Source organism: Lygodium microphyllum, chromosome 10 (genome assembly GCF_053477565.2).
Source record: "Lygodium microphyllum isolate KBCC chromosome 10, Lygodium_microphyllum_v1.1.10, whole genome shotgun sequence".
Classification (NCBI taxonomy): domain Eukaryota; kingdom Viridiplantae; phylum Streptophyta; class Polypodiopsida; order Schizaeales; family Lygodiaceae; genus Lygodium; species Lygodium microphyllum.
The window spans coordinates 125902521-125924010 of NC_141144.1; the positions used below are offsets into that span (position 1 = coordinate 125902521).

The 21490-nt window shown below is 41.4% G+C and overlaps 1 protein-coding gene across 3 annotated transcripts in view; it reads right to left on the reverse strand.

Moving 5' to 3' along the window:
* Positions 1–21490, reverse strand: part of LOC148030542 (UMP-CMP kinase 3-like) — a 103099-nt gene that overhangs the window by 36222 nt on the left and 45387 nt on the right. For all 3 annotated transcript variants that reach the window (XM_087686898.1, XM_087686899.1, XM_087686897.1), the window contains exons 2-9: positions 14263–14343; positions 13966–14061; positions 13827–13890; positions 11007–11124; positions 10765–10921; positions 3044–3124; positions 2842–2949; positions 2690–2758 (exon numbers count right to left, since the gene is read on the reverse strand). In XM_087686898.1, coding sequence (XP_087543024.1) covers positions 2690–2758; positions 2842–2949; positions 3044–3124; positions 10765–10921; positions 11007–11124; positions 13827–13890; positions 13966–14061; positions 14263–14343 — 774 coding nt within the window. The remainder of the gene's footprint in view (positions 1–2689; positions 2759–2841; positions 2950–3043; positions 3125–10764; positions 10922–11006; positions 11125–13826; positions 13891–13965; positions 14062–14262; positions 14344–21490) is intronic.

A 21490-nucleotide genomic window follows, 5' to 3' on the forward strand; every position in this document is an offset into this window, starting at 1 on the left:
AAGAATCCCAAGCATCTCTGATCCTCAAACTGCATGATCCGTCTCAGGGATCCAAAACCCTCTCGAAACAGAGACAGTGGTATCTACCTCGTATGCCATAATATACAATGCATCGGCAGATGTAGTGTTCCTCTGTCTCTGGCTCTCTGTCGCATAGTGGGCATATGCATTCTTCTGTCTGTATACCCTCCCATCTGCCTGTCTCAATCCTCAGGTGGTGGGATGAGGTGCGGATCTGACCAATAACTGTGCGTAGTCCATGAGGCAGCTGTGTGTCCATGTAATTGGGTCGGGTGATGAAACCATCCTCAGATACCTGAACGAAGTGGGTCTGGTAGTGTACCATCCTCGTGCCATGGGGGGAGGGGGGTCGGATCCAGGTCTTCTCCGTATCTAACTTCAGTATGTCTACTATGATCACATGGTTTAGTTCTGATCGGCTTAGGTCAAGTGTAGGGCAATCCAGGCTATAGTCAAAGGGGGGTAGTCTGTCAATCTGCAGCCCATGTAGACTCATCCATGTACTCATTTGAGCATACCAACAGTATTTGTCACCGTCTGCTGCTAGTTGTCTAGAAGAGGCCAGGGCTAGCCGTGGGTATCTATCTTGGGGGAGCTCCCATAGTCTATGTATGAAAGTCACTGCCTGGACCAAGGCCTCAGCCACCATGGGTGATGCTCCCAACTCAGCTCTGATAATCCCATGTGGGGTCGAGCTCTTCGCTCGTATCATACGTGAGATCATCATGACCAGTGGTTTTTCCATATGCTCCCATCCGTCATAGTATTCCTTCTCTGGTCCATCCTGGTCTCCCAAAGGCTGTCTCCTCATGTGAAACAGACTCGGACCCCAAATAGCTGCCCCATATAAGAGTGTGGGTGTAACCAAGGTGTCAAAAAGCCACAGTTTGGTGCGCGGCTCATGAAATTGTATGCGAGCACATTGCCTCTCAAATGCACCTAAAGCTGCATATGCTTTTGCCAAACAAGCCTCTGATGTCTCTCTCCAAGAGAACTGTGGTCCCTTCAATGTGACCCCCAAATAGACATACTGCCTAACCATCTCCACTGGCTCTCCATCAAAAGTAAACTGGCGCTCAGCTCTTGTCACCCGAGAGAGAGAGAGAGAGAGAGAGAGAGAGAGAGAGAGAGAGAGGTTTACGAAAAAAAAAAGAGAGAGAAAGAGGACTTCAGCTTTCAGCTGTGAACAGTAACAGTGCAGGCTGAATACACTGCACTCTTGTTGAGGCAACAATGTTTCCAAGCAGGCAGCTATGTTTCCCACTGTTTGTGGACTTTGTGCAGGCTGTGAAACCAGTCATTTTCACTCAACAATAGGGATTTGCAGAGTGCATGCACTCACAGACCAGAAAACAGAGAAAAGTGACCAGAATTCCTCATATTTTTAAGGCCCCAAAAAATCCAAGTCTGAAATGCTGATTTCAAGCCTCTGTTTTTCAAACATTTTCAGACGTCTGAAATTTTTTTCATACAAATCTGAAAACAACTATGGTCCACTGTCAGGATGACCCCTCAGCAGAATGGGTTTGCTGAAAGAAAAAATCAGACTCTTATGGAAATGACCAGATGTATGCTTGAGAGCAAAGGGCTGCCACATAAGTTTTGGTTACATGGTCTTCAATGCACTAATCATGTCTTGAATCCTGCACCAACTATTTTCACTGTCCAGTCTATACTGCCTTTCTCAGCCTCCATGGCGTCTACAGCTTTAGGTATCAAAGGGTTGTCACGTGTTGCCAAGAAACCCATATCAGTCCTGAACAACCACACCCTTCATTCCACAGCATAAAGCCAATAGGCTGGACTAGCTTATCCAAGGACTTTCATGTCCATATAAGAATGGCAGGAAAAGAGAAATCATGATACACTATGCCACTTTCAGATGGGCATGCAGTAGCCAAAATTGAATTTTTACAACATGATTGAATATCAAATCCAGTGAACCCCTGGGCACTTCTTTTAGAAGTAAGAGTTGGCCTAACTCAAAAAGGTCAGTTTCATCTCATCCTACATTAGGATAAATCAGTGATTGGATAAAATTTATAGGCCCATGGAGAATCCGAAGGTAGCACGCAATACCTGTAAGGATGACCTCCTTAACAGAGTCCTTAACGGGAGGATTGTGAGTGAGCAACAGATTGACCTGATAGTTTGATGAGATAATCTCAAGTGGAACTCTTTTGAAAATGAGGCTCCATCAACATCAGAAGCTTGAAGCAATGAGGCCCAAAAAGTTACCTTTAAAACCTAAAGAGGAATATGTCGGTTGTCATGGTGGGCATAATGGTGAGAATCCATCTCATAGAGTGAAAAGCCACTTAAGCCCCCATGAAACAACCAGCTTCGGCTCAGATTTGTAGACGAGACCCCTCACAATAGCCTTGCTTTCCACTTGTAGACCCAAAATTACATGTAAAGGCACTTTAGCCTAGTGTTGAAAGATTAACTCATTATTATAGGTCCACTGGAACTAGGTGCCATGGGCCTCCATAGCCATGGTGCTCATGCTGTAAGATCAAGCATCTTGTATGACCCAGCCTCTCCTTGTTGAGGTGACATGTGTAATACAAAACTTATGAGTCAACGGAATTACATATTTGTTTTCTAATTAGAGATTAAATTTCGCATCAGACAAAAAAGAGCAAATAACTAACGGAAAGAACCACACCTTTACAAAGGGTACAAATAGAGGTTTAACATTCTCAAAAACCTCGTCAATTGGTCTTGCCGCATTTATCTACAATAGAAACCAATTGTTCCAGATCAGAACTAAGTAGGACAAATGTATGTGATTTGAATTCCAAAGGCTCAGAGGTTTACCTTGTGAACTTTCCCTCTGTATTCATATTGTTGAACAACAGGAAGCGTGGATTCAGCAAATACTTTGAAGCGTTTCCTTATGGTCTCAGTATTATCATCAATTCGGCCCTGCACATATTTGCAGTCACAAATATGATGTTAAGGATGTATAATTGAGATCAACTAAAGGTCCAAAAAAGTTTAGCCGACTTGCTAAATAAACCTGATTTCTGTTGAGAAGCCGCTTTTCCATCTCTTGCTCTGGGCAATCAAAGAAGATAACCATTTCTGGTTCAATTCCTGTCTGTGAAACATTGTGACAAAAATGGGTGAGAGCAAGTAGAAACAGTCACAGATTCTAATTTCTGATTCAACAAAGCAGCCCATGTAGGGAGCAGCAATAGCATTGTAATCATTCCAAGTGAGATAATTCCAGTGTCAACCCATCGCCTGTTTCGGGAAGAAACATGATGCAGTTTTTCTGTAAGAAATTCAACAGTCAATTCTTGCTTTCTTGTGGATGGCCAGCCTGTTTGTCTCCGGTGACTCTGCGAGCTCTATATATTTGCACTGTTCCTCCACTGTCAGTTGTATCAAATTACATCACTTGGAGAGTGGGAGACTAGAGGCACTACTGGTCATCCCCAGTGCTGGTAGTAGGTAACCATGTGGCCTGTACTGATCATTCCCATGCTTTGTATCCATGTGGTCTGTACCAATCATTCTTATGCTTTTAGATAAGAATACCATTGCCCATTCATCATCATTCTGAGTTTGTGTTTATCTCTCATTGTTCGTTGTATCAGTGTTTATGCTTTGTGTTGTCTCACTTCCGTTCATTCATGCACATGGTATCAAATGGCTACAATCTTCAATTCTGGTGCTGTCTCTGCTGTGTTTACCGACTGTTTCAGGTCTGCAGTTGCTGTATTTCCTGCTGTTGAGCTGCTGATCATTGTGTTTTTCTGTCCCAGCCCTTCCTCTTACACAAGGCGGCCAGTCCTCAACTGAACAACCTGAAATCTGAGCTCGACAACCTGTTCCTGCTCCAGAGTGCTGGTTCCTCTGGGTTTTGAGCTGCTCTACTATCACCAAGTCTCGATATGCTGTTTCCAGCTGGTTTTGAATGTCCTAATACTTACATTTTGGGCTGACAGCTCCATTCGACTGAGGTAACATGCACTTTTTTCTGATCTTCAGACTTGCATTTTGCTTTCAGCTTCAAAGAGGGTACTCCTGTGTTGGTTTTCATGTTCTCGCACTAAACTCACTTCACTATTGTGTCAGCCTCTATATTCTTTTACTTGTTTGTGTGTGATTGAACTATGCGTGAACTGCTGAATTCTTGTGCTCCTCAGGTTGTTTGACCACAAGTGCCCAAGGTATCTCCATCTCTGTTCTCCATCATCATCTTGTATATCACTGTTCCTATCATGGTTGTTCTACATAAGGGGCTTATGATTCTCTCACCATGGCGTAACCTTGTTCCTTTGAGGCTACTCTTCACATTGAGAGTATGCTGGGAATAGTGTTCACCACAACTGCAGGTTCTACACCTACTTGGACCACATTCTTAGCTTCGCAATTCCAATCCACAGCTTTGGTGCTTCTAGAGGCTTCTACAAAGGATGGTGGATTTTGTCATGCTTGGTCATCGAGATTTCTTGGTGACTGCTCTCTTGTGGCATTGGTGGCTACCTCTCTATGCCTCAAGAGATGGCATCATGGCAGCCATGTGTGAGCCATTGGTTGAGTCCTAACTTGTATGTCAAATGAGGTAGCAAAAAGGTGACCTTCTTGGGTCTAGACTTTAGGTTAGGGACTTGAGCCCATAGCAACTAACACTGCATCAAGTTGTAGGGTGTGGGAGTTATCACAGACCCCTATTTCGGGTACGAAGTGCCGCACAAGCAGCCCCTAACTAGGAAAGCCCCAAGGGGGCCAGCAGCTCCTGCTGGATAGAATGACTCAGATTGGGCATGTGATGTGGAGTCTAGATGCTCCACCACATGTTTTACTTTCTCCCTTGGATTGGGAGCTATCTATGGAGCAGTAAGAAGTACCCTACCATGGCCTTATTTATGGATTTCGTTTCTGTTAATGCTAACATAAGATTGCTACATCAAAGTGTCACAACAAAGGCCAATCCATTTACACAATCAAAGAGAGAGCCAGAGGGGGAGAATGCTTGTTTAATGGAGACTATTGTAAGCACACTCCGACCACTTGTGATCATGAAGAGAACACTAGGAGAGGAATAGATGTTGATGCTTTTGCAAATATTGATGTGAGTCGTGTTCTAATGTGATAATGACAATGATGCTTCAGAGACTAGAGTTCTCACTTGCAGCTCCTTGCTAGTCATGATTGTTACTTCTGTCAAAATTTTGTGCATTACTTTGTGGCAGGCTACAAACTAGCTGCCTATGACCCTTATTATTGCAAGTTACTTTTGCTCCATTTTGACTCTTAGAGTCTCAAGTCTTTTTGACTCTTCATGTTCACTTTTTTGTAATATGTCTTTCATAGGTAATAAGAAACTTTGGGTAGACACTACATTTGCAACTGGACAGCGGTGCACATTTGCCATTTGGACAGCAATATCTCATTTTGTGTGTACTTGTTGTCTCATGCTCATTATGCGTTGCTTTAATAAATTTCAATGAAAACTGATGTTCCAAAGTTTCAATGTGTTTCTATATCCTTTCACTGTAAGCATCATTCAATGTGATAAGCTGGAAACTGTTCTTGATGTCCGTCCCGCCCAGGGTCCCCATTCCCTGGTTTTGGCCACCTCTATCCAATGTTCCTATGCCTATAGGACTCTCCACTGAGTAAAGCCCAACCTCACATGCATTACTTGGGAGCTCTATTCTAGCAGGCAGTCAATGAAGGATGCCGTTTACTCTTATGAGATGGGGATGCATGACAATCTTTATCACTGACGCTAGTTCTTGTGTGATGGTGGGATCAGGTGCCTTTTTTAGCTGAGAGATACTGGAGCTCTCAGTGTGACAAACGAAGGTGTGGAAGCTTACTGGGCGTCTCAAAGGTGGCATGTTTGGAAGGCCCACTACAAACTAGCATTCAATGGAGAGATCCTTCCTGCATATCCACCCCTAGTAGAGATCTGGTCATCCATTATCCATTTCCTCCGAGGCCGTTAGGTGCAGCCTCAAGGGGACTCTTGCCACAGACAGGAGCTTCAGCAATTGCTCCTTCATCCCTGGATGACCACAATCTGTTTTTCACCCTATGGGGTGGCAAATCCTAGTGGTGTTACTCCCACCCACCTTGCTTCTTTTCCCCATTCTCTCTAGAATGCCTTGAGAGGCATTTTACTCATATTTTTACTCATGATTTGGTTTGCTTTGATACACTTAAGACTATTGAGCACTTGTACTTCATTATTGTTCTTCTCAGTAATATGATTAGCCACACTTTATTTTGGAAAAAGCATGGATGGGAGTTCTTTGGGAAAATTGGTTAAATAATCTCCCCAAAGAAGAGTTATAATAAATTAGTTTTGGTATAAGTGACACATAGTAGGATAGATGAAATATTAACGGTGCTCTTTGGTGGGATAGGAAGGATCATGGTGCAGCTACTTCAAAGCCATAGTTGCCAAGAGACCTGTTTCATAAGGTTAGGAAACTTGTTTCAGACCTAGGCGTTTCATAAATGTATGAAACACCTATTTTAAACTTTCACAAATGCTATACCCTAAATGACTTGGGACCTTTGTAATCATCATTTATAATGGATTTATATAACACGTTGATATGGGTATTGGCATTGATTGCCGGAGTTATGTTTTGAGTTGTTATCCATGACGATCGCATATATTGATGGCTCCTTTTATAACTAAGTTGAATTTGGGCATGGATAGTGGACCATGATGCATGCAAGTATTGATGCTATGTTGAATGTAATGGATTTATATAACACGTTGATATGGGTATTGGCATTGATTGCCGGAGTTATGTTTTGAGTTGTTATCCATGACGATCGCATATATTGATGGCTCCTTTTATAACTAAGTTGAATTTGGGCATGGATAGTGGACCATGATGCATGCAAGTATTGATGCTATGTTGAATGTTCATAATCAATAATGTCTATCTGTGTTTTCCACATCACGTGGATCATATAGTATATGTATATAAAACTTCCATACTTTTTTCCGTCTTGAACGAAATTGGTTTCTAACATTTTACGAAACTCGTATGAAACCTATGAAATCCGTTTCATACCTCCTGTTTCAGAAAACCTTGGCAACTATGTTCAAAGCTTCAAAACTACATCAAAGAGCAAGTATTGGCTTGGTGAGCAAAGAACCAATGATCTTGTTTTATGAGTGCTAATTAGCACCTGCTTGGGAAAATTGCATCTTCAGCTGCAAAGACTTTTGTTGAGCTTCCGTTTTCTCCTTCTACGCTTGATGGTGCTGTTGGAGGGGTATTGAGGAAATAGAGTCTGCTTGGATGAGAAAGAAGGAAGTCTTTTGCCTTTTATTTAGATCATATTGGAGGACTCATATTTATGTCTTCCTACTTTCATTTCAGTCGTTTCCATGTATTAGAAACTTCTCTTTTCACATCATGACTTAGACCACCAAGTCATAGAGCTCTTGCTTGAATCTGCTTTAAATTATTCTCATTCAGTTCTAAGTCTTCACCCCTTGATTTTGTTAGAATCTGTCAAACTATAGGTTTTTATGTGACCTTTGGAATAGGAAGCATGGGACTATGAATTTCAATACACTTGTACAAGTCATCCATTTCCTAGTCATTTCTATCTGAATATCGAGTCATTGCCATTGCAGCAAGGTATGCTGTTTTCATTTCCATTTCCAAATTTTTATTCCATTTCATTTGACATCCGGTATAGTCCACTCTTATTTACCATCATTACTCATCATATGCTTTCATTGTTCGAAAAGTTGGATGCTACCGGGGAAATTGTGAGATTGCAACTTCCAATTGGTGAAAAAAGTCTTGATTAATGATTCTTTCATGTTTCTATGTGCGAAAAAGATAACTGGCACACAGCTTTGGCTGCATGAGAGTTGTTTAGTTTGGCTTTCAAACCGAGGCCATGGATAGTGAGCTCATTGAGGAACCATGATTCATGGGCCATGGCTGAGGATTTAGGCTATCCAATAATAATCCAGGTAGCACCCAATACATGATTGAAATGGATATGGGAAAGAACCAGAGACATTTATGTATTGGAAATCACAAGGCTAGCCTTTACATGACCATGTGAAAGCAGGGTAGATGATAATAATTACCCGCATCTTTCTTTCCATAGTTATCATGGTCTCAAAGAGCTCCATTTTAGAAATTTGTTCAGCCCATCCAGTTTATGCAATGCAAGAAATAGGGTACCGAGCTAGGGACAAGTGTCTTGGGACCATATTACAAATCTTTTTTATGGGGCTGCCTTATAAGATATATAATTGAATATGCTAGTTGCATTTTGCATTCTTAGAAGATAGACATGATGGCAAAGCCTTAATTTAGTAGACTGGAGAAAGCTATTTACTATTACATGTGACATATTATGAGTGGTAGTTAGAAGGTTTCCACCTCTTCATCAGCTTCTAATGATATAGTATGTGAATGTGATTAGACATGTATCAACACTCCTGATTGTGCTCATGGAGAGCTGGAAATAACATGTTGGATATAGAATTGAAGTATGCTCTTTTTTCTTAGCATATGTCAAATATAACTGTATTAGTGTTACTGGGACAAAGAATGTGATTAATTTGATTCCAGTAAGTGCTGGAGATGTGCTCATAAGAGTGTGATAGAAGTTACAAGATATTCTCCTGAATATCTATGTCTGCATAACCTTGACGTTGGCAATGTTCTCTCTGCTAGATATTGCAAATGGTGAGCAACACAATTTTTTGCTTCAAAGACCTCAAGTTTTTGTTTTCCACATGGTTCTTGTCTCACCCATTAGCCTCTTGCCAAAGTGCATTGGTTCACAGAAAGTGGAACCCTCCAACTCATAGACAACAAGCTAATTCACTACCAGATCTTGGGTTATAGAAAAGCTAGAGAGAAAGTTTATCAGGTGACAGATTATTGTAAAATGGAATGCTTGGCATTGGTCCACCTAAAGAATATTAACTTGTCTGACAAAACACCATAAACACCATTGTTATCTTTTAGGAAGGTTTGCAAGAAGTATCAAGGCACCCACAAACCACTGGAATTGTCTACCACAGCAAGTTTCAAGCTTAGGTTGTGCAGGATAGAGCCATGTTAATGGAGCGATTGTCCATTCTTGGGAAACAATTTAGAAATGTGCACGGAGACATGCATCTATGCAAATTGTTCTTAATGACTTTGTAATGTGTCTAAATCTTTTGAAGCAGGCCTCTAGACCCTCCCTTCTTCCATTGGTTAAGCTTTTGGCATATTGGCTGCAAAGGAGTCCTTTTATTTTTGATTGCAGGTTGGGCATTTTCTCTCATCTTGCAAGGATTTAGGGACTACGTCAACATCTTCTTTAGACACAACAAGTGTGATGGACATAGATAAGGTAGCATCTTGGGTCTTCATGGACAAAGATACTAGAATGACTAACCTCAATTTCAAGTCTACCATCATTAATAACAATGGGCTTACATGGTGTGCAAAAGGCCCATTGTACATCTGAATCCTATCTAAAACAACCCACTAGTATACAAAATTAGAAGGTAGTGCACATTGAATATTTTGGCTGGTGGGAATCCAGTATAGAATGTAGAAAGTTAGCTAGTATGCACAAATTCATGGATGTTCATGGGTGCAATCAAATCAGCGACCATCACCTACATCTATTGACTTAAACAAAGGATTTCTCAAAGAAATTTACCAGCCTGATGTTCTTCTAAATGATTGGTCTAGGATATGATAAAGGATGATGAACCCCATGATGGACAGAGGTCATCCCCTAATTGCTTAGTCTACTGATTTATATACCTTCAAGTGTCTAAACTGGTAAAACCTAATGATCTTCAGTGCATCCATCATTGCTTCTTACTTGGGTCCTTGTAAAATTGGGCACGTGACGGTAGGTAATTGGACCTTCTAAGAAACATTGCAAGGGTGACTAAACTGGTAAACCCTGCTGATCTTCAGTGCATCCATCATTGCTTCTTATTTGGGGCCTTGTAAGATTGGGCACTCAGAGATAGTTAATTGTATGAGAGGTAGGTAATTGAGCCCTCTTTACCATGGCAACCATTAGAAAGGTGACTACTTCCTTCTGCTGTCAATTTTGCATCTCGATTCCTATTGCTAGGAGCTAGCCATGCAGGTAAATCCTAAGGGTAGAAATGCAACAAATCCAATCATCATTATTGACTATTTCAGCTGCGTGCAGAAATAGTAATTGCTTCTACTGAGAAAAATTCAAGACCAAGAAAGGAATTTTTAATTCTTGTCATATAAATGAAAATCTAGAAAAGAATGTGGCAAATTTATGAGGTTTGACTCCCCTCACACTTCTAGAAGGCTAAGCAAAACATTCAGACACAGGATTTCCCCATTTCATCCCTCAAACAAAAAATTTGAGAAAAAGAAACCAGAACAAACCAAGATGACCAACCGTCACAATTCCTTATTGAATGAACGCACATGTTAACTTTTCATGCCCCCTTTCAACTCAAGTCTCATAAGCTTTTCGGTGATGTAATCAAGCAACTTTTAAGACCTCCCTCTCTAAACTTCACATGTGCTCGTTAGCAATCAAACTGATATTAATATTAGCTTTCACCGGGCAAGTGCTGAAATGCAAGGGATCAGTAGATAAGAAGATTTTCAAAAGAAACTGCTTGCTTAGTCTTTATATACTAATGTCAATACAATATGCAATCTTTAACTGATACAAAATAAAATATCGTTGGTGATAATAAGATAAAGTTTACAATAAATAAACACTTACAATGGATTCAAATGCAGCACGATTTTCCTCATTTCTGGGAAAACCATCTATCAGAAACTTGTTGTTCCCACTTTCACGCATGGCTTTCTGTAGCAACTTCACAGTGACTTCTGAGGGCACAATCTTTCCATCCTTTATCATATTTTGAATCATAATTCTACAAAAAATGAGAGATGCTCAGAATATGAAACAATAACATGGCCACCAAAAATAATAAATTGTAACAAACCTTGAATTCTTACCCATCTTTTGAGCCGGAGTTTATTTCTGCCCGAAGCAAGTCTCCAGCACTCAAGTGAGTAAAGCCGTATGCCTCAACAATCTTCCCACATTGTGTGCCCTTCCCACTTCCAGGTCCTCCTGAGCAGCAACAATAAGTACTCAAAATTGAAATTAGCTTGAAACTTTGACCAATAAATGTACAAAGAGGGCAGTTGTGTATGACAAATGACCTGCGGAGAGTTCAAAGGGTGGACAAAACCTATATTCTTAGGCAATTCCATGGCTCATGGGTCATGAATAACACTTGAAAAGAGGACTGTGTTTGAAGTGATGAGTTTTACAAGGCCTTGTAGTTCATGAATAGAATGTGCTTTGCCACCATTATAAGATATCTTCTATTCCACAAACCTGTTCACATACTCTGGAGCATTAAACTTGAACAGAGAATGCAGGTTCTAAGTCTTGAAAGATTAATATGCTGCTCACATCATCCTTCCAAATGGTCAAATAACGGATTACATTCCGCAATATGCAAGCAGGTTTTTGGCTATGAATGCTCAAAAAGCACTATAAGGAAATGATGTGTGCCAACCAGCTCCTTGTAAGAAATAGTTTTAAAGAAGCCAAATGTTTTTATCCCATTAAAGAGATTTGAACTTGAGAAAATTCAGATGGTCGAATGGCATCCGTCCAAGAGAAATTTCAGATGGTCGAATGGCATCCATCCAATGTCTCATATATTACTCATTGAAGTGTGCATTGCTCCATAATTGCCAAAAAAAAAAAAAGGTTTCAAATTGTCATTGTTTTTTAGGTTTTATTTTGTTCCAGTTTCCATGCTGCAAGCCTGCAAAGCTCAAAGATGCATCTACAAGATAATCTGATGGTCATGCTCGCAAGTTTAAGAAACAAGAAGTCAAAAATATAATGGGATGGTCAGAACCTGTTACATGTGATCCGCTAGAGGATGGGATGGAGGGAAAAATCAAATCTACAAATATCAGTTTGGAACTGCAATGTTAGTTATGTTGGATATATCAAAGCCCGAGGAGAGGGTCCCAAATTTATGTGAATCAAATGTGAGCTTAGCCGCTACACAGAGCGAGTAAATGGAAGGATGCAAGAGGTAAGGAACTGTTGAGACCCCTTAAATTAGTAGCCACAAAGAGAAGCCGAAGCCCTGTTTATGTTGCTCAGATGGGAAGGCCATGCATATATAGCTACTTTCCACCCTAAAACATCCAGTATTGAAGATTGATCCCATATTACCACTACACTGTGATGCCCTGTAGTCTAACTGAGATGGAAAGAGCCTTCAATGTCCCCAAGTATGGGGAACTTTAGTCTTTTCAGGCCCACCATGTTTCATGAGTGCTAGCTAGATAATAAGCTTACTTGATCCTCCTCTAACTCAATCGTCACACGAGCAGACATGGCCTTTAAAAATCTGGGAGCAGCTCACAATCTAGTCATCTATAATGACCTTGCTGATAGCATTTTGTCTAAGCAAGACAGTGACTTATATATCATCTTCTCTAAGCTAGAATAGCATCACAGCTCGGAAATTGTTGGGAGAAAAATTATCTATCACTTAAAACTATGGCATACGTAGGTGAAGACCCCCATGACATCTCCAAACAGCCTTTTTTTAATGCAATTCACACCCAACTTGAAGGCCATCAAGAACGCAAAGAGAGAATGGAAGGGAGATGAAAGTTAGATGGCATTGAGCGCCAACGAACAACGCAATGATCTGGTATATGAGACTAAAATAAGCGGGTATTTATGTAATAGAATGAACTGTTCTACAAGGCCACAAGGGAAACGGTGTATGAGGACCTGAATGGCAAGCAGGCTGGTGCCAAAGATGGGCAACTAGTCAACTAGCCCAAAGTGCCAAAACCCTAAGCCCTAGGCACTTTGAGATCCCCCAAGCCTTTGGATTCCTTATCAAAGTAAGGTTTGATTGGTAAGTTTTGTTTGGTGGCCTCCCTGCATCAGATATGGTGCAGTGCTGCAAACGCATAAAATTACGCCTAGGCATAACATTTTCTCAGTTCTGTACTACATGTGTGGAGAGTCGAGACTTGTGTCTTCTGTAATACAAGTATGAGCACTCTTTTCATATCATGCCTAGTAGTGTCAGACATTTATGTCCAGGATATGACCACCTCTGACACACCAAAGGATTACTAGACAGGGATGGGTGTTGGATCCAGAACATTGTGGTGGCAATCAATCACAACATTGTCATTTCTTTCGTTTTATGAAAGGGACTGGCCTTTGATCCCGGAAGAGCCATGTCTAAGACATTTAGGATCCCACTGTGCACTGACCTGTGAGAACCCTCAATGATAGGCTACAAAATTGTCTTCTCTGCTCTATGACCACCAGAAATATTTTCTTGTGAGTTGACCTAACCAATCACCTCTGAGATGTAGACAGTAAGTAAAAATGTAATGTCCTTTGAAACAATCTGACCAACTACCTCTGAGATGTAGAAGATAATTAAAATTAACCAGTCTGTCCAAAATACCTCTTAGAGGTAGACAGTAAATGAAAATGTAATGTCCTTTAAAGCAATCTGATTAATAGCCTTGAGACAGACAGTAAATAAAGCTGGATTGTCACATTTAACCAGCACATTTCTGTTGGCCTTACTCACCTGGTGAGAAGTTAGAAATACTCCTGGATGTAGATGTGACCTCTACTTCAGTCGTCGCACTCAAAAGAAAAATAGTGGGTCCCATTCACAATGAATTGAGTGGCTATGTGCCCCTTAGAATAATATAATGATAGCAGCTAAAGAGGCATATCTAACTTGTACAAACCATACTGACCTAACACAAATACAACTTTGGGTTTCTTGGAATCAGACTGAACTTCCATTTGATCATCTTTTGTCTGCAATTGAGATAATTTTCAGCTTAAAGTATAAAGTACAAGTAAGAGCTTCTTAATCAAGCAGAGATATTTTACCTCTTGTAAACACATGGAAATGGTCTGTTCCATGGAGGATGTTGAGTACCAGGTGATCAACCCAGCTGCAGCAAAGGATAATACTGGTGCCCAATCCTAAACCAGAGGGAAACTTGATCATTCAAAAAAATTTGTTAAGATTATCCAATACTTAAAATGGCACTGCTGTAGAACTACTAATTTTGAATGTAAACAAGTTTCAAATAATATTAATATACCAGTTCACAGATTATTGATATTGAATCACATCAATCACGATATAATTGACTATTATGCAAGGGTTAACCATTATTCAACCTTAAACTCATGATCTACTCTGTCCTTGTTTCCTCTCCATTGAAACTTCTTTAGGGCATCCATTTGGCAGCTCTCATTCACCTGTCAATAAAAATGAGGAGATAAGAACCTCACTCCCTCACCTCTTCTCTTTCACATTTTATCCATGTCTCTGGTTGAATGAATAGAAAAGGTTGTTGATAGAGTTAGAAGTCGCAGTATGACAAAGTATAAATTTCATTACAATGCCTTACGTGTTAATATTCACAAGGAAGAGCATTGAAGGACATGTCTATTGTCAGTCTCTGCATTTTTTTACTCATGGCAAATAGCATCCATAATTAGTGCAAGCTTGTGAGTTTTCCCCTCTTGCTGTCGATTCTTATTTTATGCATAACCAGCCTGTGTTCCCAGCCTCCATGTGCTTGCTTCAGTCTTCAAGTCCATAGGGATTCAACTTCCACATGGTAAACTCTACCAATTGCTAAGCAGTCATGGCTTACAGTCAAGTTCAAAAGTTTAGAACACATGAGCATCAGCATTATGCCATTTGTATGTAGTAGCAATAGCCCCCATCAATACATTAGTGTTAAATGTTCCCTCTTATTCTTCTGTCTTAATAATGTGCATGACGAGCCAGTGTTTTAATCCATTAGATATACAGCCAGTGTTTTAAGTCATTAGATATACGGCCTCCTTGACATTAGTTGTGATTGCGTACAATATATGTTGTTAGAGCATAAGATAAGAGATCAAGCTTAGATATTTTACATGATGGCTAACATGTGAGAAGACATTAGCAGTGGGTGTAATATCCTATTTTGAGCCTATGAGGCTCAGTCTGAGTCAAACGGGAACATTCGGAGCTCTGACACTCAGTCTATCATCTGTTTTGATAAAGAAGGCAGCTCTGTTTAGAGCACACATTTCTTTTCCACTCGATTCGAGGTGTGTTCACACTGGCTACATTATTTTTCAGCCTGTGCATTTCTTTTTCAGTGGATTTGGACTGCGTTCGCACTAGCCGCAATGAGGCAACCAGCTGATCCAGTAAGCGACAGCATTTTCTTGATTATTTTATTCAGGTTGGTCGGCTTCATTGTTCCCTGTTTAACCAGGTCAGCCAATTTGCTGCCCCTCCTGTCATTCATAGGGCGATTTGATGGCAGCATTCATTCACAGGTTTTCTGCTGCAGATTTCAGCACACTATGACATTCCAGGATTCTCCTATCTTCCAATGCTGCCTTCCGTCATCAGCCTGATCCGGTGCCTTCACAGACACCTTGGGCTGCATGCAAGGACTGATCCGTCCTCTTTATATTCAGCATTCTTTTGGAGTTCAGTGCAGATTTTCTTCTTCCATTCTCGTCTTTCATTGCAGTCTTTCTCTTCCCTTAGTTCTCCATGGATGTGTTTCCTCTTCCATTGCGCACTGTCACACTATCCTCTCCTAGAATATATGACCATCAGCCTATGAAAATGTACAGCGGAAGAGAACCACAAACATGGAGAGAAAAGAAGAGAAGAAGAGAAAGCAAAAAGAGAAGAATGATCTACACCAAACAAAGAAGAAGGCTGAATACAATTAGGACTGATCAGTCCCTACATGCACCCCAAGGCGTAAGTGAGGGCACCAGATCAAGCTGAATAGATGACAACACCATCGATGGTGATGGAGACGGTGATGGTAACAGAGATGGTGATGGAGACAAAGAGTATGCAGCCTGCTGTCCATGACAAAGGAGAGGACTGGAGCCACCTAACAAAGCACCTATGAGACCAAATGGCAAAAAGTGACTGACTGCCCCAACCTGCCAGCCAGCTATAAATAGCTGAAAACTACTAAATCTGGCCAACAAGCTGTTTGGGGCCACAAAAAATCTGTCCAACCTGCATTCATTGCAATCAGTAGCAGCAGAAAATGCAAAAATACCGATGTGGCCTCCCTGGTAAAAATAGCAGCATCCTGGAGCAAAATTGCTGACTAATAGGGCAGCACAAACTAGCACATGGCTAGCAAACACAAGAAATGCACACAAAACTATCAGAGCTCCAATGTCTCCATCAGCTTTGACAAGAGCTCACAACCAAGAGATGACAAACTGACATACATGAAATAAAGTAGATAACACCCCCTCTCAGGTCCTAGGACAGTCTCAAGACCCAACAATCTCATATGATGAAGCATAGAAGCCTTGGGCAAAGGCTTCATGGAGAGTCCACCACATTTTCTACTGTAGGATAGTAGACCACTGCTAACTCGAAATCCACAATCCACTCCCGTACATAATGATATTGAACCTCTATGAGCTTCGTGCAAGCATAAACACATGGTTCTTAACCAAAGCTGAGGTACTCTGGTTATCCACACACAATTGAGTGGGACCTGTCTAGGGAAAGCCAATCTCTACCAACATCCGGCAGAGCCAAACTACCTCAATAGCTCCAGAACAAAAAGCACGGGAATCAGCCTTTGTAGAAGAAAGTGCCACACTAGGTTGCTTCTTACTACTCCACGAGATAGCTTCCGATACAAGGGAGAAGTAAGGCTAAGTAGGAATCTTCATAAAAGAAGACAACAATGCCACCACAAAAGAAATATCCGGTCAAGTGTGAATAAGCCAAATCAATAGGCCAACAAGGAACAAAAAGGATCACCAATTCCCAAAAGCTTGGACTTGGGATCCATGGGGCAAGAAATAGGCCAATACTCAGCCATACCAAAGTCTGAAATTAACTCAGAAATGTATCTATGCTAGGATATGAAGATGCCCTATGCCATTTGATAAATCTCTAAACCAAGGAAGAAGCGTAGGATCCCAAGATCAGTCATGTTGAACTCCTGGCGCAATATCTCCACAGTCCAATCAGCTTCTTGCGAGCCACTCCCTGGGATAATAAGGTCATAAACATGCAAAATGACTACGACACACATCACCCTTGACCTTATAGTAAAGGTCGAGGTCATGATCCAATCAATGAAAGCTACTCGATAAGAAGAAGCAATCGATCCTCTAGCACCAAGCTCCGAGAGCTTGCTTCACGCCATAGAGAGCCTTCCGCAACTTGAAAACATGGTCCTCCTTCCCTACACAAGAAAACCACAAGGCTGTGAGACATAAATCTCCTCCTCCAAGACACCATTCATAAAAGGCAGACTTGGCATCCATCTAAAAAACAGGCCAATGGTGATGGGCTGCAAAAGCCAAGATAGCTCAAATAGTGGATATCCAAGCTCTGGGTGCAAGGTCCCTAAATAATACAACCTAACGCACTTGGCAAATCCCTTGGCAACAAGCTATGTCTTATGCTTGTCCAAGGTTCCATCTACATGATACCTAGTGTTATAGACCCACTTTACACCAATCACCTTCCACGATAATACCACCTAGAAATGGTGATAGTTCTACTGCGAAGGAGATCAAGTAGTCTCCTATGCCTATAATGCACATGTCTGTGGAAGGGACTCCCCCTCACCAAGGAAAGGTAAATCCCCCTCGTCTGAAGAAAAAGACTCCCTCTTTGAGGACTCAATCTCCCCAAAAGAAACCAAGGAGATGGGAAAGGGGTAGGAATTTCGAGGATGTGATAGAAGAAGAAGGAGCCATCAGTGGTCCAAGGGGAGAAGGAGAGGGAGATGGGATAGTAGAGGAAGCAAGGCGAGAAGTCACAGACGAAGAGGGGGTATGAAAGGGTAACTTGGAAGAAAAGGGAAGGGCTCATGTTTTTTCTTTTTTTTTTAGGGGAGCGAGAAAGAGGGGGGGGGAGGGGCGGTTTTGGCGGGGGATTGTTTTTTGTGGAAGAGATTCAATTGATGAAGAACCCTCAATCGAATCTTCAGAGGCCGCAATCTTATCAAAGAACACATTCTTGCTCACCTCAATCTTTCTTTTCTTCGAGACATAGAGCCACCAGCCCTTCAAGGTCATTATGTTCACCACAAAGATAAGCTTTTTCGACTTGGGATCAAGTTTCCTCCATCGTTTCTTCTTGTCCACATGGACATATGCATCGCAGCCAAGGATGCAAAAGTGGGATAAAGAAGGCTTCTTCCCAAAAAAAGAATCATAGGGAGTCATATCCTTCAATGCTGAAGTAGGGGATGTGTTGCAGATATGAACCGTTGTAGCCACTGCCTCACCCCAAAGAGAATGAGGTAAATTCCTATGATCCAAGATCAATTGGACCATCTCTAGCATAGTCTAATTGGTGCGCTCCACTACACCATTCTCAAATGGTGTATTCGGATGGGAGTACTCCACCCAAATACCATGATCGCTACAAAACTGAGAAAAAACATTAGAACAAAACTCGCCGTTGTGGTCTACTCGTACATCTTGAACCTTAAAAGACGTTTGCATTTCCACAAACACCTTTCACTCACATAAATTGGAGTATACCTCACTCTTGTACTCCAAGAAGTATGGCCACATGATGGTTGAAGTCATCAATAATTAGCATCAAATACTTGGCTTTCTAAAGGGAGGCTGTATCTATAGGTCCACTAAGGCCAATGTGAACCAAGTCGAGCAAGGTGGAAGCAACCTTTGGATGCGGCTGCCTATGCTTCTTGCTCCTCAAGCAACTGGGATAGAGACTATGAATGGGTGGAAAATCAAGAAGTCCCTCCACCATCTTCTTACAAGAAGACCGTCTAATAGCATCAAAGTTGAGGTGCCCATATCAAGCATGCAAAGCAATCCTAGCTCATGGGAAGTCCTCACGGCAAGGGCTATGAGCATATTAAGCCCACCCTCTTGTGTACCTATCCAAAGAACTGCTCCTGTAGAAGCATCCTCCACAGTCACTGCATCTTGGGTGAACACAACGCGGTTACATAGCTATGTAAGCACATGAACAAACAATAGGTTAAATCTCAAATTTGATACATAAAGAACTTTGGCTGAAGAGTGTTGCCAATCCAACAAAGGGGAATGGTCCCCGCTCCATAAACAGGTCTGAAAGAGTTGTCACCAATGGTGGCAGATCCCCCTCTGTAACACATCTTGAAGCCAATCCTATCAAAAAGCCATATAGGAAGAAGCCCCGCTATCCACATGCCAAGGCTTCTTCGTAGAAGAAGAAGCAAGAGCAGTATCCTCCTCTTCGAAGGAATGTACAAAGGAAGACTCAGTGGGATTTAGGGTAACCTCTGAATCCTTAGACTCCTCCTTGGATTCAAATGACTTCAAATGATAGTGTGGGCACTTGGGCTTCTTAGTATCCTTTGTGACCTCTTTCTTGTCATCCTATCTCTTTGCCTTTGGCTTCACCTATTGCTTCCCTCCTTCCGAATCAGTTGTGAAAGCCTTCTTCCAAAGAAGTCTCTTGGGTCTTGGATATTAGAGGGCTCGTGTAGAACACATCAAACTTTGGAGATGGCAATTAAGTCAAGAGAATCATTTCCATATCCTTTGAAGATATAGTCCTTCCAAGGGATGCAGCCTTATCCCTCATGTTCTCCAGCTTGTTCATGTGATCCTTCATAAAAAGGGAGTCATAAACATTGAGAGAAACCTTGTGGGTAAACATCTTTTAATGATACAAAGGCACAAGCTTTGACCATACTTCCGCCATTGTCTTCAATCCGCCAACATACAATAGGATAGAATCTTGTATGCTCATGAAAAGGAAGGATCAAGCTCGAGAGTTGAGGTTACCTCAAAAAGCTAAACGATCCATCAAGGTTCTGGCATGAGGATCCTCCATGGGACAGGGAATAGGTAGGGTAACAAACTCCCAAAGATCAAAGGTGTCAAGTATGCATTCCATAAATAACCAAAGCGAATAGTTGAAACCATCTAGCCGAACCTTCTTTGGGTAAAGAAGGGAGAACAAGCACCTAAACCAGTGGCAACATGTGGGGCAATTTAAAGCAAGTAGAACAGGCTCTATGGGAAACATGGAGAGAGGGGGAAGGAGGAGGAGGAGGAGAATGCTGCTTTGAACAATGAGACTGAACAAAACATCTTGAAGACCTTTGTTCTTCACAATGATCATGCTGCATGTCAAAGGGATAATGAGAAGTCTCTGAGAAAAGGAGAGAAAAAGAGAAAGTAGAAAGAGAAGAATGATCCGTACTAAATAAAGAAGAAGGCTGAATACAATGAGGAATAATCAATCTCTACACAAAACCTTGTTGGTTAGCTCTTCAAAACAGCCCCAAAACAATAAATTACCAAGAGTTTCATTAAACAAGGAGCAATTCTAGAGAGTCTCTGAGAAAAGGAGAGAAAAAGAGAAAGTAGAAAGAGAAGAATGATCTATACTAAATAAAGAAAAAGGTTGAATACAATGGAATAATCAATATCTACACACAACCTTGTTGGTTAGCTCTTCAAAACAACCCCAAAACAATAAATTACCAAGAGTTTCATTAAACAAAGAGCAATTCTAGAGAGTTTCTGAGTCCCACATGTAAAACCCTAATTTGGGAGGATCCTTTCACATCTATAAATAGACAAGCTACCCGCCAATAAGCCCCATCCTTATCTTGCAGGTTTCACCCATCAGCCTTCTTCCACTAGCTGTCCAACCCCTAGCAATTGTTGCTACGTGGTCTACAATTGTCACCGACCTCCTGTTGCTGCCAATGATCAACTCACATTGTCACGAAGACATTAAATTCTATTGCTTTGCTTAGCATTTAATTATAAGTTAATCAAATGTGCTAATGTCACTTACACATTAAGGGCTAGTGAAAGTCTATTCCAACCATTATGAGAGAAAAGGAGGCTGCTAGAGAGCAAGGAGAGGCTGTTAATGTGATTTGCAGCCACTAAGGATGAGTCCTACAACATGTGACAGCTTGCATGCCTTAGTGGCAGCCACATACTCTGCCTCTATAGTAGACAATGCAACACACTTTTGTAGCCTGGAGATCCAAGAGACTGCTCCTCCTGTGAAAATAAACACATACCCAGAAGTGGACTTCTTGTAATCCGCATGACCAACATAGTCTGCATCGTAAAGCCAACAACAGATGCCTTCTACTTCCCAAAGCAGATGCACAACTCCTTTGTGCCTTTGAGGTATCTCATAATACCTTTCACTGCATCCCAATGCTTCTTGCCAGGGGTTGCCATGTATCTGCTAACCACTCCCGCTGCAAAGGCAATGTCAGGACGCGTAGCAATCATAGCATACATCAAATTGTCAACAGCTGAAGCATATGGAATCTTGGCCATTTCAGCCTTCTCATCATCAAATGTAGGGTTGTCCTCTGCACTGAGTTTCACATATGGAGAA